The sequence below is a fragment of the Osmerus mordax genome, chromosome 21 (assembly GCF_038355195.1).
Source record: "Osmerus mordax isolate fOsmMor3 chromosome 21, fOsmMor3.pri, whole genome shotgun sequence".
Classification (NCBI taxonomy): Eukaryota; Metazoa; Chordata; class Actinopteri; order Osmeriformes; family Osmeridae; genus Osmerus; species Osmerus mordax.
Genome location: NC_090070.1, coordinates 988,976 through 1,011,760, shown reverse-complemented (window position 1 = coordinate 1,011,760; position 22,785 = coordinate 988,976). Strand labels below are relative to the sequence as shown.

The 22,785-nt window shown below is 41.5% G+C and overlaps 1 protein-coding gene across 1 annotated transcript; it reads left to right on the top strand.

Moving 5' to 3' along the window:
• Positions 1-790: 790 nt before the first annotated feature.
• On the top strand, positions 791-22,592 carry tp53bp2b (tumor protein p53 binding protein, 2b). Its single transcript, XM_067259245.1, has 18 exons — positions 791-799; positions 6,785-6,932; positions 7,636-7,749; positions 9,035-9,111; positions 9,711-9,809; positions 10,285-10,483; positions 11,350-11,531; positions 11,818-11,982; positions 12,308-12,521; positions 13,269-13,391; positions 13,588-13,682; positions 14,450-14,840; positions 14,983-15,755; positions 16,122-16,259; positions 18,310-18,443; positions 19,730-19,896; positions 21,110-21,309; positions 21,729-22,592. Exons 1-18 carry the CDS (start codon positions 791-793, stop codon positions 21,768-21,770), a joined length of 3,270 nt encoding a protein of 1,089 aa, XP_067115346.1. The 3' UTR covers positions 21,771-22,592.
• Positions 22,593-22,785: the final 193 nt, after the last annotated feature.

The following is a 22,785-nucleotide window of genomic DNA, read 5'->3' as shown; positions in this document are numbered from 1 at the left end:
TGAGACTACTATGTAGTTACTTGCTGCATCTGAAGGGAAGTTTCTGAGCTTCTGTGTGACTCCACAAGCCACGTATTTCTCATAGGATACCCCTTTGGAAATTGAACACTTTTCACTCAAAGCCAGAAGGGGGCGATAAACATACAGCCTCTGTGGTCTATAATAATTGGACGTGGATTGTTCAACCAGCACCGCACGGTAAAAGGGAGGAGTTTAACGTTGCTAAGGGATTAGCCATAGAAGCCTTCAGCGTCACTCAGGGTTAGGTTGTCGTCTGTCGACTCCGTGTTGAATACATTGAGAGGACAGGAGCCAAGCATAGGACACGCGAGGACGGAGAGGCACAGCATCCTAAATGAATTGCATCACAGTTGGGACATCGAGGATTTACTGGACATAAAAGCGTTTGCGCGTACCAGAAGAATCAGTTGTTATATCAATAATTGGGCTGCTGCAATTTGAACGTGATCAAATTCGGTATCAGAACATGTCAATCTGGTGGCCTCCGGACCTTGCAATGAGATAACAATTTATTTGGCAACAGATCACTATCTTAAAGAAAAGAGGCACATTGCAACAGGTCTACATATTATTTAGGAGAGGATGACAATAAAGAGCATGCGTATTATAATTGAGCAGTAAAGGCAGACAGTATCAACACTGATTGGATTTGACTACACGGCTGCTACCCCCCCCCCCCCCCCCCCCCCCCCCCCCCCCGTTCATTTGAGATTTATTTCTTCGGAGCCTACGTGGAGGCGACGCTGAACAAACCCGTCAAGCGGTCAAAATGATGCCGGTGAGTTAAAACGGGTGTGCCTTTTTCGTTGTTGTTTTGTGCGTTGCTTTTGATAATCAACTGTCCAAATATTCAACACCGGTTGGTTATTGTGAACATAGTTGCATGTGGCACTGTGCATTCTTGAAATATATTACCATAGTTTCAACAGCCACACCTTTTTATTAAAGTGTTTATGTTGAATAACAAGTTTTATAATAATGAATTGTATCCAGTGTCAATCATGCACACAATTTCTCAATGGTTAAATATGATTTATGATGATTTTTTACAGACGCAGGTAGGCTACTGTCCATCCTTCCCTATTTTACACTGTATGTGGCCCATTTTAAGCTTTTTAATCCTGTACAGCTTCCAGGTTTATTTGAACTTGTTTAACTTGTTTAAAGGAATTTTCATATAGTTCATTGAATCAATCATTTGTCACAAAACCAAAGCCATATATAAAACGCACATTTAGAAAAAGGGTAGCTCAAAGCTTTACGTTCTGTAGGTCATTCTCCGTTTCTACTGAATGACTGAAATGCATGCGTCAAGTACAACCTGGTGTGTGGTGGATATTAAACACTGAGGATAGACCTTGCTAAAGAATACGCTCAGAGACTGCTAATGAAATGCCTCATTTGACTTTCACTGATTTTAGAATCAGTCACAGTGAAGCCAGCAGAAGGGTCTAGTTTTATTCAGTAGCTTTTCTGGCTCGTCTACTTGTGTTCACTATTTAAAAAAAGTGTTTTTTGAAGTTAAGAAGTAGCCTAAAGCTGCAGTGAATCAGCCTAACATTATTCAATAAACCCCCAAAAAGAGTCAGTCATACTTGTCACTTGTCACAGGAAAACTGCTGTGGAAATGTGAAAAAGCTCCGAAGTTAGTGTAAACTTGTCCCCTGTCAATAGGAACCTGCATATTTTTCAGTTTCCATGTGCACTCCATCCTTCACTCTCAATAGGGAAACTGGTATTCTAAGAATAGCTAGCGTACAGTGCACAGAATGGTAAATCAAGATAGCATGTCATATTCTGAGCTTGCAATTTGTTGAGAACCGGTCTTATGTTTCGTCAGAGGGTTTATCTCACTGGCATGCCAGTTGGAAGTAAAATATTCAGAATCTGCTCCATTTAATATATTTTTAAGTGCATAGCAGTTTAACATCCTTGATTATGAGTGAGCTCTGTATAGGCTCTTGTATTGATTCTGTGCTCTTGCTTTCAATTAGCCAAGATCATCAGTACAAGTCAGTAAAACACATGATGCTCCTCTTATTTAGAGTGCCGCTTTAAGGATTTCCTTTATTACATGGCTGACGGCAGATAGTAGATGCGACCAAATCAACAAAGCAGAAATTGTTTACTGAAGTTGACTGCATTGTGTTAATACAATGGCTCTGATGGAAACATTTAAGAGTCATTGTGTGCCACATTTCCTCATGTTGGGAGGTAACCACAACATGGGTTTACACATAGTGCCTAGCCAAGTAATGCACCAATAATGTTGGTCAAATCTTTTTTAACCAACAATTGTGACACCATGTCTGCATCCAGTTCCATCCCAATCTTGTGAGAAGCTCTTTTACGTTCAACATGCTTAAAAAGAGAGGTTCATTTGGAGGCAAGTGTTCATTTTGCAGCTATGCTGTGGATGTTCTTACTAGGTCAGTGGTGACAGACAAAGGGAATGACTAGTAGACTAGTTATAAATTGTGGCCTATTTAAACTACCAAGGTCACATTTCCATTGATTTCCATTGTGAAGCCCTCACCTGAGCTCACGGTGTATCTTGGCAACCGTTGCCACAGTGACAAAAACCCATACACACACAGTCACACTCCTCACATATCTGCCTTTTAGATTCACATTATAAAATATGTGACTGTTCTACTGATCAAAGCCCTCACCAAAAGGGCTAGTGCACAAGTACTATCACAGAAAGGTTAGCATTTTGAGTTTGTCTTCTTTTTGTTATTCTTGCACAGTATCCTGCTGTCTGAATAATGTGCGCTGTCGAAGGGGGAGGGGTGCGTCGCTGATCCAACTGTAACGTCACGTGACCCTTGCCATATGGCCTAGACGAGGGACAGAGCTTCAAAACATTTGGGAGTAGACCGGCGGTGGCACGCAAGCCTGTCCCAAGCTGCCACCAAGAGTCCAGACCCAAATTCACATGCACAGTAGCAGCACATTATAAACGATCCCTCCAGAAAGGGACATTTCTAGGGATCTCAAGTGTTCCACTCTGTTGTGTTAGCCAGGTAATTCATGAATCAACAGATGCTCATTTGTTTGCTGTTTTGTCAGCAACCATGAATAATTAATTAATCCCCCAGATTGGATTACCCCAGTGCTTGTCACTGGTCTGCTGTCACATCTCAAATTGGCTCTCAAATTTGCGTGTGTCATGGTATATTAAACATATCAGTTCAACGTGTTTATCAATGTTGAATATATGTATGTGTATCATTTGAAGTCCTATTCCAAAACCTATATTTGAGCACCCAAGTGCTGTCAAAGCAAGGAACAAATGTGGAAAAGAATCGTCAGTGCGAGTCCGACAAGGTTGTTTTTGTTGAGCTGGTGAGACACAAGCAGCTTTGCTGGTAATTACGATTGGGATTAAGACCTCCAGCACCCAGGATTAATTGACCCCAAGATACAGTATCAACATCCTCCAAGCCAACAGCCAAAGTAATGGGGTACAGAAGCACTACTGCAGCTTTTTCTACAACTTTATTTTTGTATTCTTTATCAGTGATTTCACTGTTTTGGCTTTAGGTGCCACCTCACCAGATTACACTGACAGTTAACAATGAAGTAATTGATTACTGTAGTCCACAGAGTTTTAACTGTTAGCCCCGGACTTCAGACAACTGCCTCTAAGTGACCGTCCAATTCTTTCAGCCTTGCGACACCACAAGTTGAACTACCTCTTAGTCAGTCTTGCCTTGTCAGAATAACAGAGCATGCTATTAAGAGTAAGACATGCCCTGCCTTTCTCCCTAGATTTATTCAGGGAGTCCAACTAACCTCTCCTTTAGGGTTGCATTTCAACTGCCTCAGGAGTGGTCTCATTTGGACTCAAACGGATTATGTTGCTGCATGGAGGGATGCTTTCTAAACAAGAATAAAATAAAATCTTGAACAGAAAAATAAATGTGTTTTAGAGAGCCTTTGGCTGGATGATATGATTTACACCCTCACATCAAAATGTTGATCATGTATGTATTTGAAGGAGGAAGCAAGTTGTTCCCCTTTTACTATTTACACCTTACTTTAACACTATATTGTAAATCACCATTTAAACCGCAAATTTAAAAGCATGAGCTCAGCTGTGGCGAATGGTTGGGAAATATTGTACAAAGGGAACAGGTAGAAGGGAAATAGTTTAATTTCCATATTATCTCATATAGGGAGGGAGGAAACACTTTCCTTGTCATCCAGAATCAGGTACACATTTCTTTATTGAAAGTCCAACCCTTACAGTGATAAACAATAAGTAGAGCACTTTGCATGGCCTTTGATGTTCTGTGCTGATATATAGGGAAGAGGAAAGGAGAGTCTAAACACTGTCCTCTATGCTCCCAGGGGCCACAGAGGGTTGTATATCTGCTGTCTCTTCCAATTTTCCTAAATAGATGACATGTGAAATGTGACATTGTGAAAGTAGAAGTGACATACTTCTGTTCAACTTTCAACCTCTGACACTTGAGACCTACTTTTTAGACATAAATGGGATTAAGGGGGAGCTGGTTTTAGCAGACTATTTCCTTTTTCAACTGCTTGACAGTTAGCATTGTGAAGGGGTTTAGCCTTGCTTCTGTACATGTCCAGCAACCACTTTTGTTACAGTGGCAGATTTTTGTGGCAGATGTGAAAGACGGGATTCTTTCATACTGTTGCCTCAACATAATTATGTTTCTGTCCTTATCCCTGTTGCTGACAGCTTGTGCGGATCATAGATGGTTTTAGACTAAATTTGTTGGCGCACATGTAAAATCTTGGTTAAATTTGAAATATATCCTAGCCACTTTTATAAAGGAGATCATATGATATTCCAGTTACATTTACATTTATGCATTTAGCAGACGCTTTTATCCAAAGCAACTTCCAAGAGAGAGTTTTACAAAAGTGCATAGGTCACTGAACATAACGAGATAGCCCCAAACATTTTGGGTAACCAAACATGAAGCATACATTGTGAAAACCAAATAAGTCCCAAAGGTAAGAACCATAAGAGCATGGAGTTAGACAAGTTACAATTAAACAGCATTGAACCTCAAAAGTGCAAGAGTGTACCTGTGGAAAAAGCAAGCAACAATAATATATTTCACAGCGAGGAATCATTTAAAATCAGTTACAACTAACCAACAAGAGCAACAAGTCTCTCAATAAGAGTCATTGTGATCCTGGAGGAAACTAACATCAGGTCCAGCCAAACATTCCTAAGTACCGTTGTACTCCTGGAACAAGTGCGTCTTGAGCCTTTTCTTGAAGGTGGGGAGACAGTCAGTGTGTCTCCCCACCCTAACAGACAGTTGGTATTCTCTGGCTAGAAATTCCAGAGCAAAGCATTTTTCATTTAGCTGAATACCCACAACCTGAATTAACAAATATTTAGGCCTGCTATTTCTTGGTTCAAGAAATCTAATGTAAAAAATGGTGGCCCCTAACACAGTTGAGGGACTGTTCTAAATGGTAAGTACCTGTGATATTAAAGGGGCTGAAATGCTGCAGTTGTGGCCATCTCTAATAAAATACCCTGTGTCATCATTCATCTGTTCCCTCAGTGGTGTAGCAGTACTTCACCTGCCTGAGGTCATCAGACCTCAGGCAGGTGATACTTTTTACCTTATCAGGCAAAAAGTATCTACTGCACCCCCTGTTAAACGTTAGTATAAGTCATTGTCTGTTGAGTAGAAATGGCTTGGCTTGTTGTTTATGGTGTGAGAAAATAGCTGACACACTTCATAACTCTTTTTATTGTCCTCACAAACAGTTGTTGTACAAACACTTTGGTGTTTGTGCATTGTAGGTGGAACTGTTGACATTTCTAGCAGAGCGGAAAGGACAGGATTCATCTCCAGAGGGCAGCTTCCTGCCAAGGGTGTCTTTGTATCACCTCCTCCTCATCATAGTTTTTACTAAGAGACGCAGCTCAGATATTTTTATGGAAAGTGTCCTCCACTGCATTCACCCCTCATATATTGAGGGACATTTCTGGGGTAGGCCCTCTGCTTGTCCTCATTCTGTCTCCAGGCTGGGTGGCCAGATGCTTAAGCTCAATGTGTATACTTGCTGAATTCCCTGTTGTCATAATCAAGTGATACATTCATAGGATCCATAAAAGCAGCATGTTATCAAACTATAACAAGGAGTTTAAACAGAAAGTGACCATCTGCTTCGGTCCCTGTAGGGAGGCAGAAAAATGTTGTGCGCTAATTATTATTGTTTCTGTTTTTCCAAGTCCTTAGTAGTTTTGAGTAAACTAAGGCACACTAAAAAGGAGTATCTCAGACCACATAATTGTGTTCCAAACATCAACACTAATACATGAAGCGTAGCAGTCATCTGAGTTCACAGTGTCACCCCATCGTGAAGCTCAGTTACATGCAGCATGCTTGGAAAAACACCAATTGTGTTTTTAATGGAGGTTATGTCAACCTTGGTATGATTATTTTGTGGGTTCCTGTTTAGATGTCTGTCTAACTACCAACAAACAGACAACTAACTATCCACAAACCATGTTGTACAGTAGTTCCATAAAATGGCAGTTTATGAATTGATTTGATCTTCAAAAGAAGGGTTCTTAAAGTGTCTTTAGAAGGTTATCCACGTAAACAACCAAAGTACCTTTAGCGACACATTTTCTTCAAAATAATAACATTTGAAATGTAACACTTAATGTTTTTTTAACTTTTAAAATCTGATTTAGATTTAGATTATACATATTGCTGACAGGTCCAGCACTGATTTGTGTATTTTCCTGCTATAGATGTTCCTCACCGTGTTCCTTAGCAACAATGACCAGCATTTCACAGAAGTGCCGGTGACACCAGAAACATTGTGCCGAGATGTGGTGGAGCTGTGTAAAGAGCCAGGGGAGGGCGACTGCTATTTGGCTGAAATGTGGCGAGGAACAGGTGACTGTCAACACATCCACACACATCCGTCCATTACAATTTGATTGTTTACTTTTTTGAAAGCATATTTTCAAAACCATACTGATGTCCAGCCTACTTTGTTGTGTCTTAAAATGTTTGCCCAACATGTATTGGAACAAAATCATGGCCAAACCTGTATGCAACATGGAGAAGGAAGAGAATAGCCAGCAAGCAACGTTTTTGTCTGGACTATTTCCAATTTCAGACACTTACTTGCTACTTTGGTCAACTTTTTACTTGAGTTGAGGAAAGCAGTCACTAAACACCACTGAGCATCTCCAAGGTCAGTGCAGGGTTAGGGTGCCTGTGTGAAGCCCAGGATTTGGACTCAAACTGATCATGTTGCTGCTAGGTGTAATGCTTCGCCATTAGGATTTATAAACAAGAAAAATATTGAGTATTGAACAGCAAAATAAATAACTGATGTGTCTGTTGCTTTAGAGAGCCTGTGGCTTATTTAATCATGTATGTATTTGAAAAAGGAAGCAAGTTGTTCCCCCTTTACAATTTAATATTTATTATTGCTGCATTACCTGCCAACTGACTCTGGTTCATATGTTCTATTCTATGATTAGTTGAGCAAGTTAGTGGTTAGTTCAACACTATATAGTAAATCCCTATTTAAACGACTAATTTAAAAGCCATGTGATGACTCCTTGTCTGGTGTACTCCATGCTCTCAGAGCGTGCCATAGATGATGGTGAGAGGATGCTGGATGTGCTGCAGCGTTGGGGTCAGCAGAGAGGGGAGGTTCGTTTTCTCCTGCGCCACGAACGAGCGCCTTGTCGGGAGACAGGTGAGGACACACACAAACACACCATACCCATTTACATTGTTTACTCTGGAGATTCTGTCTATATGTCTCGCTGGAATACAAGTGAGCTATTTTAAATGAGCTGAATTTGTGGTTTTGACTTTCTGCCGAGGATGCTACTGATGACACAAACTCCCTGTCAACCCTTTGTCACCTGACAATAGTAAATCATTTCTGTATTTGTATACTGTATATGATACTAAATAATTTCTCTTAGTGACATAGTAGTGTATACCACAGACAAGTTTAAAACTTGTGGTGCTCATTAATAATACATGTATTATACTTATACATACAGTCACCCCTGGTAAAGATGAGTGTAAAGGGTTATAAAAAAAATCATTTTGGTAATTTGGCTTTATGTCACTTTGAAAGAAATGAGAACAATCCAACCTTTTAAAGGTACATTTATTCAGAGGAAAAAAATACTGTATTAGAGCTTAGGCACACTCTGTGTCTGTGGAACAAGTATGTAGTATATGGAATTGGTTTTTGAATATGGCTCAATGCCAAGCACTTCTAACAGCATGGAGATAATTCCAACCCCAGTGCTGTTGTTGCAGAAGGACACAGCTATTGCCGAGAACACTGAGTGATTTGTCTGTGTACTCCCACATCCTAGCACTGCAATGGGTGAATTGTGTCCTCTCAAGCCCCACAGTTCAGCCAGGGTTTCTGAAACTGCAAAAGGCCAACGACAGGTCACTGTCATAGTCGTGTCAGGGAAGTCCCTGCCAGGTCATGTGGCACACAGAGGATTATGTAAACCTTCCTCCTAGGTTCCTGGCTGAAATGAGCCCCTAGTGGATGGTATGAACTTTGCTTGAGTGTTTAGATATTCAGTCTGCTGTTGTTTTTAGGTGGGTGGTTTAACATTAGTGAATTGTGTTTATGTTCTACAAGTATAAGAGCACCATGATGGACCTAAGAAATGAAAACTTACAGTGCAAACTTGGTTGTACTTGTAACTAGGCTGTACCTATTAATCCCAAATTTAATAGACATGACTCAAAGCAGTGAGATCCTTATAACTAAGGTTTTTTGGTATAGATGGCTTTGGATTGGTTTTGATATTTAAACTAATTAAAATATTTGTTTGGTTCCATCAAATGTATTGGTTCCTTGCAGCTACAATGAATTGTTAATAGTGTTGCATTATAAGAAAATAGAAAATAGTAAAATCCTTGATCAACATTGCTCTCAGAAAACGGTGTACAGACACATGAAGAACACACACACTTCGCACTAATGTGATGTGGTTCAACAGGTGGATCGAGAGCTCCGGAGCACCTAGCCAAGAGAAACATGTTGAAGGGAACAGTGGACAGACGCATGGACAATGGGGTGAGTGAAAACGTGCAAACATTTAATAAAAGCAAGATATTTTTGTCAAAGAGTGACTGTTATCATTGGTATCAGATCAAAATCTAATTTGTAAAATGTATTAGAACTTCTTGAAAATACATACACTTCATTGGTAGTTAGTAGTGGTGAATTGAAATGGGTAGTGAATTACAGACAGTAAATGCAGAAGCAAACTTTGCTTTGAGACTGTGCTGTGAGACTGTTCTGGATGACTGTGTTGTGTTAACTATGTTGTTAGACTGTGCTGTAGGCTATAGGCAGTGCTCTGTCCAAAATATATCTATAATATATATTATATTATATATTATATGAAGTTACCGAACTTCCGATGGTGCGCTTTTATTTTGAAAGGTGCTCAAGTCTCACCGTGAGACACCGAGTTGATAGCCATCTCGAGTTATACAGAGTTACATTCCACCTACCTGACAATCATAAACACCACCAGCACCCCCCCCCCCCCCCCCCTCTGACTGTGCTATACAGAATGTGCTCTATAGACTAGACTGTGCTGTACAGACTGTGCTGTACAGACCGTGTTGTACAAGACTTCCATGTGAGATGTTCTCTATTGTCCCCAGGTTCCTCCTCGCATGGACATTACCCTGTCAGAGTTACAGGAAATGGCGTCACGTCAACAGCAACAGATCAATGCTCAGCAGCAACTTCTGGCCTCAAAGGTGTGTTAATTCCCCAAGCCAAAGCCTGTAAATCTATAAAGAAAATTGCCAATAACTTTATTGTTAAGGTGCACTTGACAAAAAAAGTTGAAACTTTAGTATAGTTAATTATAGTATAGATGTAATATCTATACTATAGAAAGTATATATATTATATTATTAATGCAAATTCATATGAATTATGTTAATTACCAATTTAATACTACTGACGCTATGACAACATCCCAGCACTACAAAAATAAAAATAGAGTATATTTTAAAACATATGTCCAAAAGATAAAGCAACCACTGATTGATACAATATTAAGAATATAAAATATTACGAATTAGCAAGGATAAACAGCAGGCATATTTTAAATTGAGTCGAGCATAGAATGAAATACAATAGAGTAGTTCTTTATTGGTCGATCTGCGATAGGTAAATTGAATGGGAATGCTTGATTGGGACTGATGTGGTGGTGTGATGGTGGACCAGGAGCAGCGCCTGCGCTACCTGAAGCTGCAGGACCAGCAGCAGCAGCAGCAACAGCAACAGCAACAGCAGCAGCAGGCGTCCGAGCAGGAGAGGCTGCACCAGCTCCGCCAGAACGCCCAGAACCAGGAGGCCAAGCTCAGGCGGGTGCGGGCCCTGAAGGGCCAAGTGGAGCAGAAACGCCTCAGCAATGGCAAACTAGGTTAGCGGCTCACTGGATTAGCCACAGGGCGACTGGGCCACAACGCGGAGAGGGAGGTTGTGGGAGTTGGGGGAGGGTGTGCAGCGGAGGGTGACCGGAGGAGGGAGGGCCGAGGGGGAGGACTGAGCAGTGGGCAGCTGGGAGGAGGGTGAAGAGGCAGGGATGTTGCTGGTGGGGAGGGGGTGCATGTTGTTTCTGGCTGAACATCCCTTTGACCTTCAAACCAGAAAGAATTTCAATGGCTGTGAATACTGATAGAGATTTATTCATTTATGCTTTGGTGTAAAAGGTTTCATAGATACAGACTTCACACACGTTATAATAATTTCTTAATCGAGAGTTATGTCACGCACCACTAAAATAGTCAAAAATGCCTTCTTAAAAGCATTTTACTATACTCTTTTTATGTATGCAACTTGGCAGTTGAAGGATTACTGAGTGTCTGTGTGCTTTTATATGTAGAAGACAGAGACACTTATACCTTTGTATAGATAAATAGCTATGTGTGCTGTATAAAGTATAGTGCCTTGAGAAGGCTTCACTGCCTTTAAAATAACACAAAATTATCAAATCGTATTTTTATTATATTGGGACCTACATGTTCCAAATAAGAAGTTGAATGACAAGTCTATGCTATCACTGTACAGTAGATGAATGCAATAACTATTGGATAACAAAATAAAGATACATATTTTGGCTTTAAGGTTGAAGAAAAAAAATACAATGAGGATGGACTGTTGATTTTCTATAGCCACCGTAAATGTGTTCAGGTGTGGTTGTGCATACATGTATGTACAGTTTATGCCTCTGTGTGTTGTGTGTGTGTGGCTTCACATCTGTGTATATGCGTGCTTTCGGCCTTGCAGTGGAGGAGATCGAGCAGATGAATGGCTTGTTCCAGCAGAAGCAGAGGGAGCTGCTGTCGGCCGTAACCAGGGTGGAGGAACTGAGTCGCCAGCTGGAGACCCTGAAGAGTGTGAAGATGGACCCCCCTCAGGACGGGCCCAGCTCCACCAGCGATCTGGAGCGCCTCTACAAGGAACTGCAGGTGAGGAACACAGGCCTGAGGTACCACTTAAAACAACAAGACCCACAAGTTGATTTTGTACTTTATTGACATCTCATATGACATTTTAGAGAACATTGGTATTTTGTTGAAGGTCTATGTCTATGCTTGGAAAAATAACACATACTCAGTTCTGCTTCCATAAAAAAATGAAAAGGAATTACATTTAAGTTTAATTTTGGGTTCTAAGAAGCCCAGGGCCAAAACATGAGGGCAAACCCCTTACTGTCCTATATGGTTCCTTAACTGACTCTGTTTGCCCCACCAGGTGAGGAACAAGCTGAACCAAGACCAGAATGTGAAGCTGCAGCAGCAGCGCGAGAGCCTCAACAAGCGTAACTTGGAGGTCGCTGCCATGGACCGCCGGGTGGCTGAACTGCGTGAGCGTCTGTGGAAGAAGAAGGCAGCTCTGCAGCAGAAGGATAACATACCCGTACGTTCGGTTTAGCCTAAGAAACGACAACAATTCAATTCACTTAATCAATGGAACATTCCAGTGCTACAAGAACGAGCTGCCAATCTTTTGGCGCTCACCTCTCACATGTATTGTTTAGACAGAAAGTAATTTGAAAGTGAAGCATAGAGATTATATACATTTTGTTTATATGTAAATCACCACCTCTGTCTACTAAGTCACACTGTAGAGTGTTGTTTTAGTCATATATCCTAGAACTGATGTATGGGCCCAATAAGTCAAAATAAGGAGAGTATTTTGGATAATAAAGAATGTATAGCTACAGAGTGTGTTTTCTCTCCAGCTTCCTACAGACAGCCAGAGTCCTCAGCAGAGTGGTACTTCCAGAGTGGCAGCAGTGGGCCCCTACATTCAGTCATCCAGTACGGCCTGCGGGCCCCCAGTACCCAGCCGGCAGGAGGTGCTGGTCAAGCCTGCCTACCCAGACGGCACCGCCACTTTACCAATGCCCGACTCCTCCATGAAGGCGCCTCCCAGACCGCTCAAACCTGCCTCAGGTGAAATATTAATGAAACAAAATGTTTATGGTTAAAACACTGGATCAAAATACATGTGTGTCGAGGTGCCCCGGTGGCTGAGCGAGTAGAGCGTGTACCATATGGGCAGCCACACAGGTTTTTATTCTAACTTGGGCCATTTTGAATGTCTTCCCCTGGCTCTCCCGTACATTTCCTGTCTCTCTATAGCTGTCTCTGTCCAATAAAGCCATAAATAGGTCAAAACATTTCTTAAAATTAATGTAGATTAATGTCTAAAACCAGCAATATTTACATTTTCTGATAAAAAAACAAGTTTGGAGCTGGCTTGACCAGATGGCAGCTATTTGGTATTTAGGGCACAACAACATAACTTAATTAATATCGACTGTGCTTGTTTCTCAGCCTTACCATTATTGTTAACAATGGTCATTCTTTTATTAAATAGCGATGACCATTTAGATAGGAGTACTAATACGAGCATCTTTATGATGCAACATCTATGCAAGTGTCCTTATGCTCCATCTTGAATAGTATTTTTATATTTCACATAAGGACAGACTACAGCTATGCATCCTGTTCTAGGTTTGATGGTTGCATGGAACCCAATTTCTAAATGACAGTTCACACTGGTTCTTGGTATGAGTCATTGTCACTGAGCTCCACGATAAGTTAATTTACAACATGCAAATGTGTCCCACAGGAGATCATGTGTCACAGTTCCAGGGTTCACTCAGTGTTTAAACCCTTATCCTCTTAATTGGTCAGGTTTCCATCCATCCAAGACATCCAAGGTCTCCGATTGGACCATCTCAAATGGAGAAGCGAGCGGAGGTCACGCCTACTCAGCCACCCTCCCTCGCAGGTCAAGCCTTCACTCCCAAGAATCAAGTAAACCTATTTTTTTGCATCCAAAAATGTATTTAAGCATGTACTTGCAATGCATGTTAGACTAAAGAGAAGCCCTTAACATCCTGTATATGAAAAGGCTATAAGTCCCTGTCTGCCCAATCCCATCCTATACCAGTCTGTTAACTAACTCCAGCATTTTCACTATTCTGATCATGTGGTGTTGCTTCTGTGGTAGATGTGGAGATGAAAGGACACACCATGCTGGAAGCTCCACCCCCCATCCCCTCACGGAACAATCAGAGCAGCGAGGACCTCTACAGGGACACCCAGGTACCACACTGAGCCAGACCCTCAAGCTTGCAGTATTCCTACACTTTTCAGAATCAGAATCAGAATCAGAATCAGAAAGGGATTTATTCGCCATGAAAGTTTGCACAGACAAGGAATTTGCTTTGGCAGGAAGGTGCATACAATAAACATATACCTAAAATTTAAATATGTGGACTACCCATTCAGCTACCCATGATGACCTTCTCCTTGTATGAAAAGATCACCTACCACACAAGATGTGGCATACAATGACCACAATCATATTGCTTTGCAAAGGTTGATGGTGTCAGATCAGTAATTAGTATACAGTTATACAACAGGTATATAATAACCACATCTTCCAGTAAAGTGCATCTATTGTCATCAAAGTTCCTTCTTTTCGCAAAATGTTCCTTAGGCTTGTTTTACTCGTTTTTTTTCAGCTTCCATGTGCCTTTGCATTGTAATGTAGTTTATATACAAGTATATATTTGATCTTAGATGCCTTTGGTTAGGTTAATACACACATTCATTTACATTTACATCTAGTCATTTAGTCATTTAGTCATTTAGCAGACGCTCTTATCCAGAGCGACTTACAGTAAGTACAGGGACATTCTCCCCAAGGCAAGTAGGGTGAAGTGCCTCGCCCAAGTACACACGTCATTTTGCACGGCCAGAGAATCGAACCAACAACCTCATGAATTCATGAATGTTGTTGACTGTGTGAGTATCCCATGGATTTCATAAATGATATTAAATGGCTATTACCATGTTTGTACCCATAGGCTGCTGGAAAGAGTCTCTCAAAAATGCCACCACCGGTACCTAGCAAGCCTAAATCAATGTCCCAGCCTGGCCCTCCCATTTTTAGTAAACCCCCCTACAGCACTGGCACCTTCCCTGGCAAGGCCAAACCTGCTGCCCCCCACCCCCATCCACCGCCATCTGTTCCCAGCCACAGCCACACGCTACCCCTGCCTCCCAAGCAGGAAACCCCGCCGGCGGCCACGGTACGACCTTTCACCCCTGACCCTCCAGAGCCCCCACCTCCACTGCTGCAGAAGCCCCAAACTGTGGCGGCCTCCTCCATCTACTCCATGTACACACAGCAACCGACCCCAGGGAAGGGCTACCCACAGTCAGGAACAGGCACCCTGACACGCACACAGCCCAGAGGTGAGGAAGTTCAGCTGGTTATACAGGAAGTGACAGAATATACACAACGTATTTAGAACAAATATTTTTACATAATTGTCTCCGATATACAGAATGCTTTCACATTTCCACTCTCTCTCACTCTGTTCTCTCTGTCCCCCAGTGTATGGAAAACCAGTCATCCCAGCCAGTGGGGGACAGCAGTCTTTCACCACAGAAAATATTTACTCTGAAAAGGTCTCTGAGACTGAGTTGGACCAGGGGGCCCTGGCCACAGCCGTAGCCCCTGCCAGCGAGGGCCCGGGTTCAGAGTCGGAGCGTGCCCCTCGGCCCCTCAGCCCCACAAAGCTGCTGCCCTTCATCTCCCACCCCCACCGCCACCCCAGCGATGCTGACCTGGAGGCCCTGCGCAGGAGGCTGCACCACGCCCCGCGGCCCCTCAAGAAGCGCAGCTCCATCACAGAGCCTGAGGGTCCCGCCGGCCCCAACATTCAAAAGCTTCTCTACCAGAAGACGACTCTGGCTGCTATGGAGACCGTGGCCGCAGCAGGGATTCCCACAACGGTCTCGTTCTACCAGTCTGACGAGGTGGAGGTGGGGGCGGGTAAGGCCGGAGGCTCCCCGGGACACGTGTGGGCGCACCGCGGCACCTTGGAGCCGCCGCCCGTCGAGAGCGAGGAGGACGTTCAGAAGCCTCCTCCACTTCCTCCTCGTCTGCCCATCCCTTCACCCTTGCCCTGCCATTCCCTGCCCCCGCCCCTGGAGGAGGAGGAACAGGAGCCCTGCCCTCTGGCCCCTGTCCATCCTGAGACTTACCTAGAGGAGTACCCCCCCTACCCTCCTCCACCCTATCCCAGCTCCGTGGAGCCCGACGTAGGAGAAGACACCCTGAACATGCAGCCTCCTGAGGTGACGGGACAGATCACTCTGCCACCGGTACGGGTCCACACCCACAGGCTTCGTGCACGTTAGGGGCAAAATGTTTCTCTTCTTATGTCCTTCTTCTGCTGGTTCCATCTCTCTATATCAGCCTCTTTGTAAATTTAAAACCTTTTCATGCCTTTTCATGCACTTCTCCTAAGCTGTGGAACTCATTACCTGTTTCCATTAGGAATGCTTCCCCGTTTGATTGCTTTAAGAAACTGCTTAAACTGCTTTTTTAATCAGGTTATCAATAGCTAATTTCTTTGTGATGGTTGTTACTGTTGTTATATATTATGTTGTAAGTTTGTGATTGTAGTGTGCTGTAGTGCTTTGAGTACAAGAAAGCTCAGCTGTCCCCCTCCTGGTGTGTGTCCTCAGGGCAAGAGGACCAACCTGCGGAAGGTGGGTTCTGAGCGTATCGACCACGGCATGAGAGTGAAGTTCAACCCCCTGGCCTTGCTGCTGGACTCCTCTTTAGAGGGAGAGTACGACCTGGTGCAGAGGGTCATCTATGACGTACGTATTCAGAATAGTACATTTCACTTATCTACAGAACTACTTTATGCTAAATTAGTAAGCGAATGTCAGAGTTGTCATAATGTGATACACCCTGATTCATAAAACTAAATATTTGATTCAGTGCTCAAACCAATCAAATAACATCCCAAACCGTTTTTTTAAAGGCAGATCTAGTTCAAACAGAGCCGCAAGTTCTTGCCAGGTAATTGCACATGCTCATATGTTACCAGGTGGACCTAGGAAAGTAGTTTTAAGCAGTCACCTTCTGTAAAGCTGTTAATGTTGCTGTCTATGTTGTTGTCTATTTTAAAGAGCTGGGTACGCAGTGACGAAAGTTCATAGCACATAGAAAGATCAGTGCCCATGTATATTTATTCAGAACCATTTCATTTACTCAGATAACTGCAGGGGAAAATTACATTAAAGGTTTAAGTCAGCTTCAAGCTTGTTTTGATGTAACACGTTTGGCATTTTCTAAAGTTATTTGAAATTGCTAATTTCCATATGAGGGTGAGTACTGCATCATCCAACCCTAATACTTCCAGTTTTTAAAACGTTCAACGTGAATTTAGATGATATAGACCTTGCATACAAATTATGCGTTGGAATTAATCCTGTATTAAGAATGGGCCACTTTCTGATAATGCTTTATGTCCTACCAGTGGGCACGGATTAACCTGAACCTTAGGGGAGAAATAGTAACAGATGTACAGTGACTGAAAGTACTTAGACCCTGCATTATATTTTTCCCACCTATTTTATTATACACTTAATTTAAAAGGGAAATTTGTAGAAAAAAAATACTTTCAATCTACACACAATACCCTATCATGTTTTAAAGCCCCAGGAAACCCACATCCACAAAACTATGTAATTTAGGGTGTTATGTACATAATAGTAAGCATCTAAAAGTGTTAGACATTAGTTGCAATCAAACATCAAAATATTGTCATTTAAGTTTGTGTAGCGTTCCTGACAGTGGGTTTGAATTGGGCGGGCTTATGCTAGGGTATTTATGACTAAATAAATTCTGCGAACCAATCATGAAAAAATCCCTGTCAGTTGTCCCAACCCCAACAGGCCCCAACTGCAACAAATCCTCAACTCAAACTCAAAGACATTTATAAATAACAATATGGCACTAGCCATATTGCAACCCTACAGAGCCATCATTTAGCATTGTTACATAGTGCTAGCTTTGAGAGTGGCATCTAACATTGCATGTGTAACATTGTGCTAACTATCAATAAGCATTTTGTAGCTCACCGTTTTTCACTGCTTTGTCTTCTGATTATGAATAAGACGGCTGAAACATAATATTGTAGGGCTGGACTAAGCAGATTTTTTGCGCCGTTGTGCGTGACTTTTGCTGTGAAAGATTGTTTGACATAGGCAAAGCTGTCGAGATGTCAATCATAACGTGATCAGCCACGCCTACATAGTCTTGAGAAATGGTCTAAACAGAAAAATATACTGGTTTTAAACTAGGTTTTCTAATACTTCTGAATGTTTATTTTCACTCTGATTATTTTGGATGCTAAATGAGACAGTGAACTTTGATATCAAATATCACCAAGTTTCTTGTGACTTTAATGGCAAATTGAAAACATGTTTCTGTACCTTAACAAAAGAAATGCATCAAAAATAATGTTTCTAATGTAAAGATATTACATGTATTCAATACTTTTTTATGCAGCATGGGTGTCTGGCAGCTTACATTCTTCTTGAGTTTGCCTCCTGGATTTTGGAAGTTTTTCTGAAGTCTAGTTAATCTTCTCAAGCTCTGTCAGATGAATGGAGAACATTAGTGAACTGCATTCTTTCTCCTGCTTTATCTTTTAATACATCCCTGATGCAGATAACATGATCTGCCCTTGCTTTTCGGAACTGCTGTAACTAATATGGTAATATCAGATAACGTATCTGGTGATTTGTCGACTGAAAGTAAGGACGCATTTTAAATGCTATAAACTCTGTCTTGTTATCTAAATGCCTCCCATGTTAATATACAAAAATCTTAGGTATCCTAAGATGTTGTCTTCTACAGGTAGAGGACCCCAGCTTGCCCAATGATGAGGGCATCACAGCTCTGCATAATGCTGTTTGTGCTGGCCACACCGAGATTGTCAAATTCCTGGTGCAATTTGGTGTCAATGTGAATGCAGCTGATAGCGATGGATGGTGAGTATATAAAACATCTTTGCGATGATATGTATTATTTTATTATTGTATATCAATTTCTAATTATTGGTATACTGTATGTATATCAAGAAATCTGTATTTAAGCCAGAGTCTCAGATTAGGCCCAGATTGTATTCTTAGTATAGGGTTAGGGTTAGGGATGGTTACATATTTGGTAGGGATGGTTACATCTTCATTTGATGAAACTATCTCTTTTCAGGTGTGTGATAAAGTTACTAATATATTTATATTACCTTATAATATCTTCATATTATCTTCAGTTGTCTTCATAGTTCTATGAATGGTTGTATTGTGGTCTTGTTGGATTGTAACCTTGTCACCGTATGTTCCCCATCACCTGTGTTTAGACCTGGGACCAGTCGTATCAAACTCTGTAAAACTGAAAATCATCTGTAAAAGGATGTGTACGGAGGAAACTGTACTGCATACATCAAGCTTTTCTGAGATTTATAAACACCTCGTATGTGACCTGTAGGCACGTTTTTACAACAGCGTGGTTGAAGTTAGTCTGATAGACAGATGTGACATCCAATCACCTGCCAAGTATTTTTGCCCGCCCTTTTCCAACCAGACAACTTCCCAGATGGATATATGTAACAAACCGTCTGCCGAGTCATTTTATCCACCCCTAGCTCCTTGGCATGAAGCAAAGGCCTTTTTGCATTGCCGTTTTGGCACCGGTTCGTCTACTCCAGTCTAAATATTAAAAACTATTCCCATGTATTTTTTCTGTCCTCGAACCTGGCTCAAAATATAAGGCAACATCTTTAAACAGCTTTTGAAAAAATGGGTTCTGTGCTCTGAAAGATAAATAAGCTCTTAATATTTGATCAATAATTTTGTAGACCAAGTAAAATGTCGCCTTGGATCCAAAGTCACCATATCACATAGACTCAAAGCATTGCTTACACATTGTGTCTAAACTGCAGAGAAGTCCGTTTTTATACATCTGACCATACATGCCTACACTTTCTGCCACCTAGTTTTTCTTGCTAAGCAGGTTGCACAAAGGCTATGTTGCAGATGTTAACAGGTTCTCCTGAGTTTCTGAGTTTCTCATCTAATTGTGTGAAAGAAAGTTTGGGCTTATGTTAAGTGCTTTATTCGAATAAAGAATTTGTATCAATTTGGCAGTCATAATATCAATCTAGAAATACAGTGCCGTCGGAAAACTTCCTTTACAACTGACCCTAGCTCTCCTCGTCCCATCCTTCGCATCTCTCTTCACACACTCCTCTTATCCTTCTGTCCTGCCCCTCTGTCAGGACCCCCCTGCATTGTGCAGCGTCCTGCAACAACGTGCAGGTTTGCAAGTTCCTGGTTGAGTCCGGGGCTGCTGTGTTCGCCACCACTTACAGTGACCTGCAGACGGCCGCAGACAAGTGTGAGGAGATGGAGGAGGGTTATGCCCAGTGCTCCCAGTTCCTCTACGGTGAGTCTCTTGTTCCCGTCGGCACAGCAGACATAAGTTGACCATTAGAGAGTCACACTCAGACCCCCCTGGGGCAATCAGATGTAGGAGGACAAGGGACAGTTATGAGTGGCTTTTTATTATCAACTGTCTAATGCAGGGCTGAGAGGAAAGGTATTTTCCTATTGAAGTTTAAGTTTTGGAGGGCAATCCTTATACAAAGCCTATAGCACTAGGAATAAATGAAGTTAGCAGGAGGTGAGTTATCATCTTAAACACTGAGGCCACCAAGAAAGGCTCTAGAAGGTTGTGGATTAGGAGATGACAATCTTGGGTTTTGCTGAAATCCTGCTAAGTTTACCACGCAAGATGGGTTATGGGGTGTAAAGAGAAGAGCGCAACAGATGTATTTGAAAGTAATTCAAGTCATTAACTCATGACTACATTTACAATATATGACTTTGTTAGCCCACAAAGGTTAAACATACATGTTAATTCTTTTGGTCAGCTACATGACTGAATGAGTCTGTAAGTTTCTGGGCTTCACATTTCTCGCCTTTGTATCCCTCAAGGGGAAACATAATATTTTGACATCTTGATTAAAATCAACTGTAATCAGCTTACTGTTACAACTGTCTCATGTATACTATGGATGCGGCAGAAGCCTATCAGGTCTGAAAATTGTAAAGAAATATACAAACTTAAAAGCTGTATATTTCTATAGAATAAAAAGTTGTAACTAAGACTATAATAAGGAATGGCAAGTGCACCATTGGGAATACATATATTTTCCAATAATTTCACCCTCTGAGTTTCTTTATTGGCACAAGAAATTCATTTTTGTAGATGAGGTTGGTGTAGAATACTGACTAAAGTGTCAGCATAAACTCAGCATAAACGACCCGTGCCACCCATTTTCCTTAGATTTGCCCTAGGGATTGTTGTCTACCAGATGAACCTACGTTTAATTAGTAAATGTTGAATATGGTGAATGCAAGCATCAGTCACCACTGATGTGGGGATTGATTTATTCACATGACACCATTATATTTTAATATAGCCAGATTAGTAATGATTGTTACCTTGGAACGTAGTTCTTTCCTTTTAAAGTTCCCTAATACAGAGACAGCCCAACTCCTTCGCAAGAGGACTTTGTTGTATTATGACTTGCTAGTGAGTGAGTGTCAATGTGTGAGTGTGTATTCATGGAGCACACACACCTTTGTGTTTGTAGGGGTTCAGGAGAAGATGGGCGTCATGAACCGAGGGGTGGTGTACGCGCTGTGGGACTATGACAGTGAGAGCGACGACGAGCTGGCCTTCAGGGAGGGGGACTGCATGACCGTGCTGAGGCGTGATGACAAGGAGGAGACGGACTGGTGGTGGGCTCGTTGTGGAAACCGAGAAGGCTACATTCCAAGGAACCTGCTTGGGGTGAGCAGAAGGAGATCCTCCGCTCGTTCAGGAGAACGTTCAACTTCCTCAGCCCGTTAGGGATCATATTCATAAATGTTTATGGTCATAATAACACACTGGTGGAATTTACAAGGCATACAGTTACATAATAGAATCTAGAGGATATATTTTAAGTTCAGCAGCATTATATTTAAAAAAAATAATATTTGACATTTTACCTATTTTGATAGTGAACATTTTTTGCATGTCTCCAAAAAGAGTTGACTAGATGACTCTTTTTCTATTTTTTCCTATTATAAATGACATCCAACCCAGCCAGCTCTCCTCCGCTTAGCTTTTCATCAAATTTGTAAAAGTAATCCTGTTACTTATATAATACGTTTTTTCCCCAGCTCCAAGTTAAACCATACTAACACTGTATTCTGCTCCTTACCCAGCTTTATCTGAGGATCAAGCCACGGCAGAGAAGCCTGGCCTGAATGCTGTTGGCTGTGCTAAGAGATGGATGGGAGCCCAGCATGACTTAACATGTCAAAAACATGAAAATAAGTTATTGTTGAAAGGGCACACTAGCACTGAATCTCAGCATTTCGTTTTTGACCTTGATCAAAGGGTCACAGTAACAAGGCCATACATTGCTTTGAATACATTTCACGTGTGTGCAGGTTGAAATGCCAGTATGACCAGAAGGAATGTCCTTGTTGTATTACATTTGTAATGAAGAGGATTTTTCTAAACAGTGTTTTTTGTAAAGCTGAGCGCTGTTTCTGAGCACATTTGTTTTGTAAAAGTTAGTAAATATTATGATGAAGCTTTTTGTATCTCATGGCAAGAGGCCAACATCTACGCTCAAGCCTTGGTTGACAATGTGTCGTGATATATTATCACAGGAAGCGAGCAGTCAAAGCGTTATTACGCTTGGACTCAATGCTGTGTAATTTTGTCCTGTTATTTTTTTGAATTTCATATGAATGTTATTTTTTCATGTGTTAATGTGTTATGCGTGTGTGAGCAGTGTATGTGTGCCGTGTATGTGTGTAGTCTAGCATGCAGTTTTATCAAGTGCAACTACATAAACAATGAATGTCGATTTGCACAAGCTTAATAGGTTCCTTGGATGGAATATTTTCGAAACCCTTCCATCAAACTGACTTCATACAGAAAGACAAGCATTTGTTGACAAAATGTGTGAGGAAATGTTTAAGCCTGTTCTTACTTCAACGATAAAAAAGAATAGTAACTGTCATGTAAAATATCTGTTGATCAAGCCAAATAAGTAAATTGCTAATAAAGAAATCCCATTTAAAACTCATCTTTAAAACACGTATTATTGCTGCAGTAAAATGTGATCCAAGAGGGATATAATTATAATAGTTTTAACATGGTACATGGACAATACACAAACAACAAAAAGAGCATGAATCAAACTCGAACCTTTAAGATTGTTTTCTGATTTATTCAAGGTGCATTATCTTATTAATAAACTACAGCTTG

Excerpts from the sequence above, each read along its gene's own strand:
- tp53bp2b (XM_067259245.1), top strand. Across the intron at positions 9,112-9,710 it reads ACAGACGCATGGACAATGGG|GTTCCTCCTCGCATGGACAT; the intron begins GTGAGTGAAAAC and ends TATTGTCCCCAG. Across the intron at positions 18,444-19,729 it reads GCAGCTGATAGCGATGGATG|GACCCCCCTGCATTGTGCAG; the intron begins GTGAGTATATAA and ends CCCCTCTGTCAG.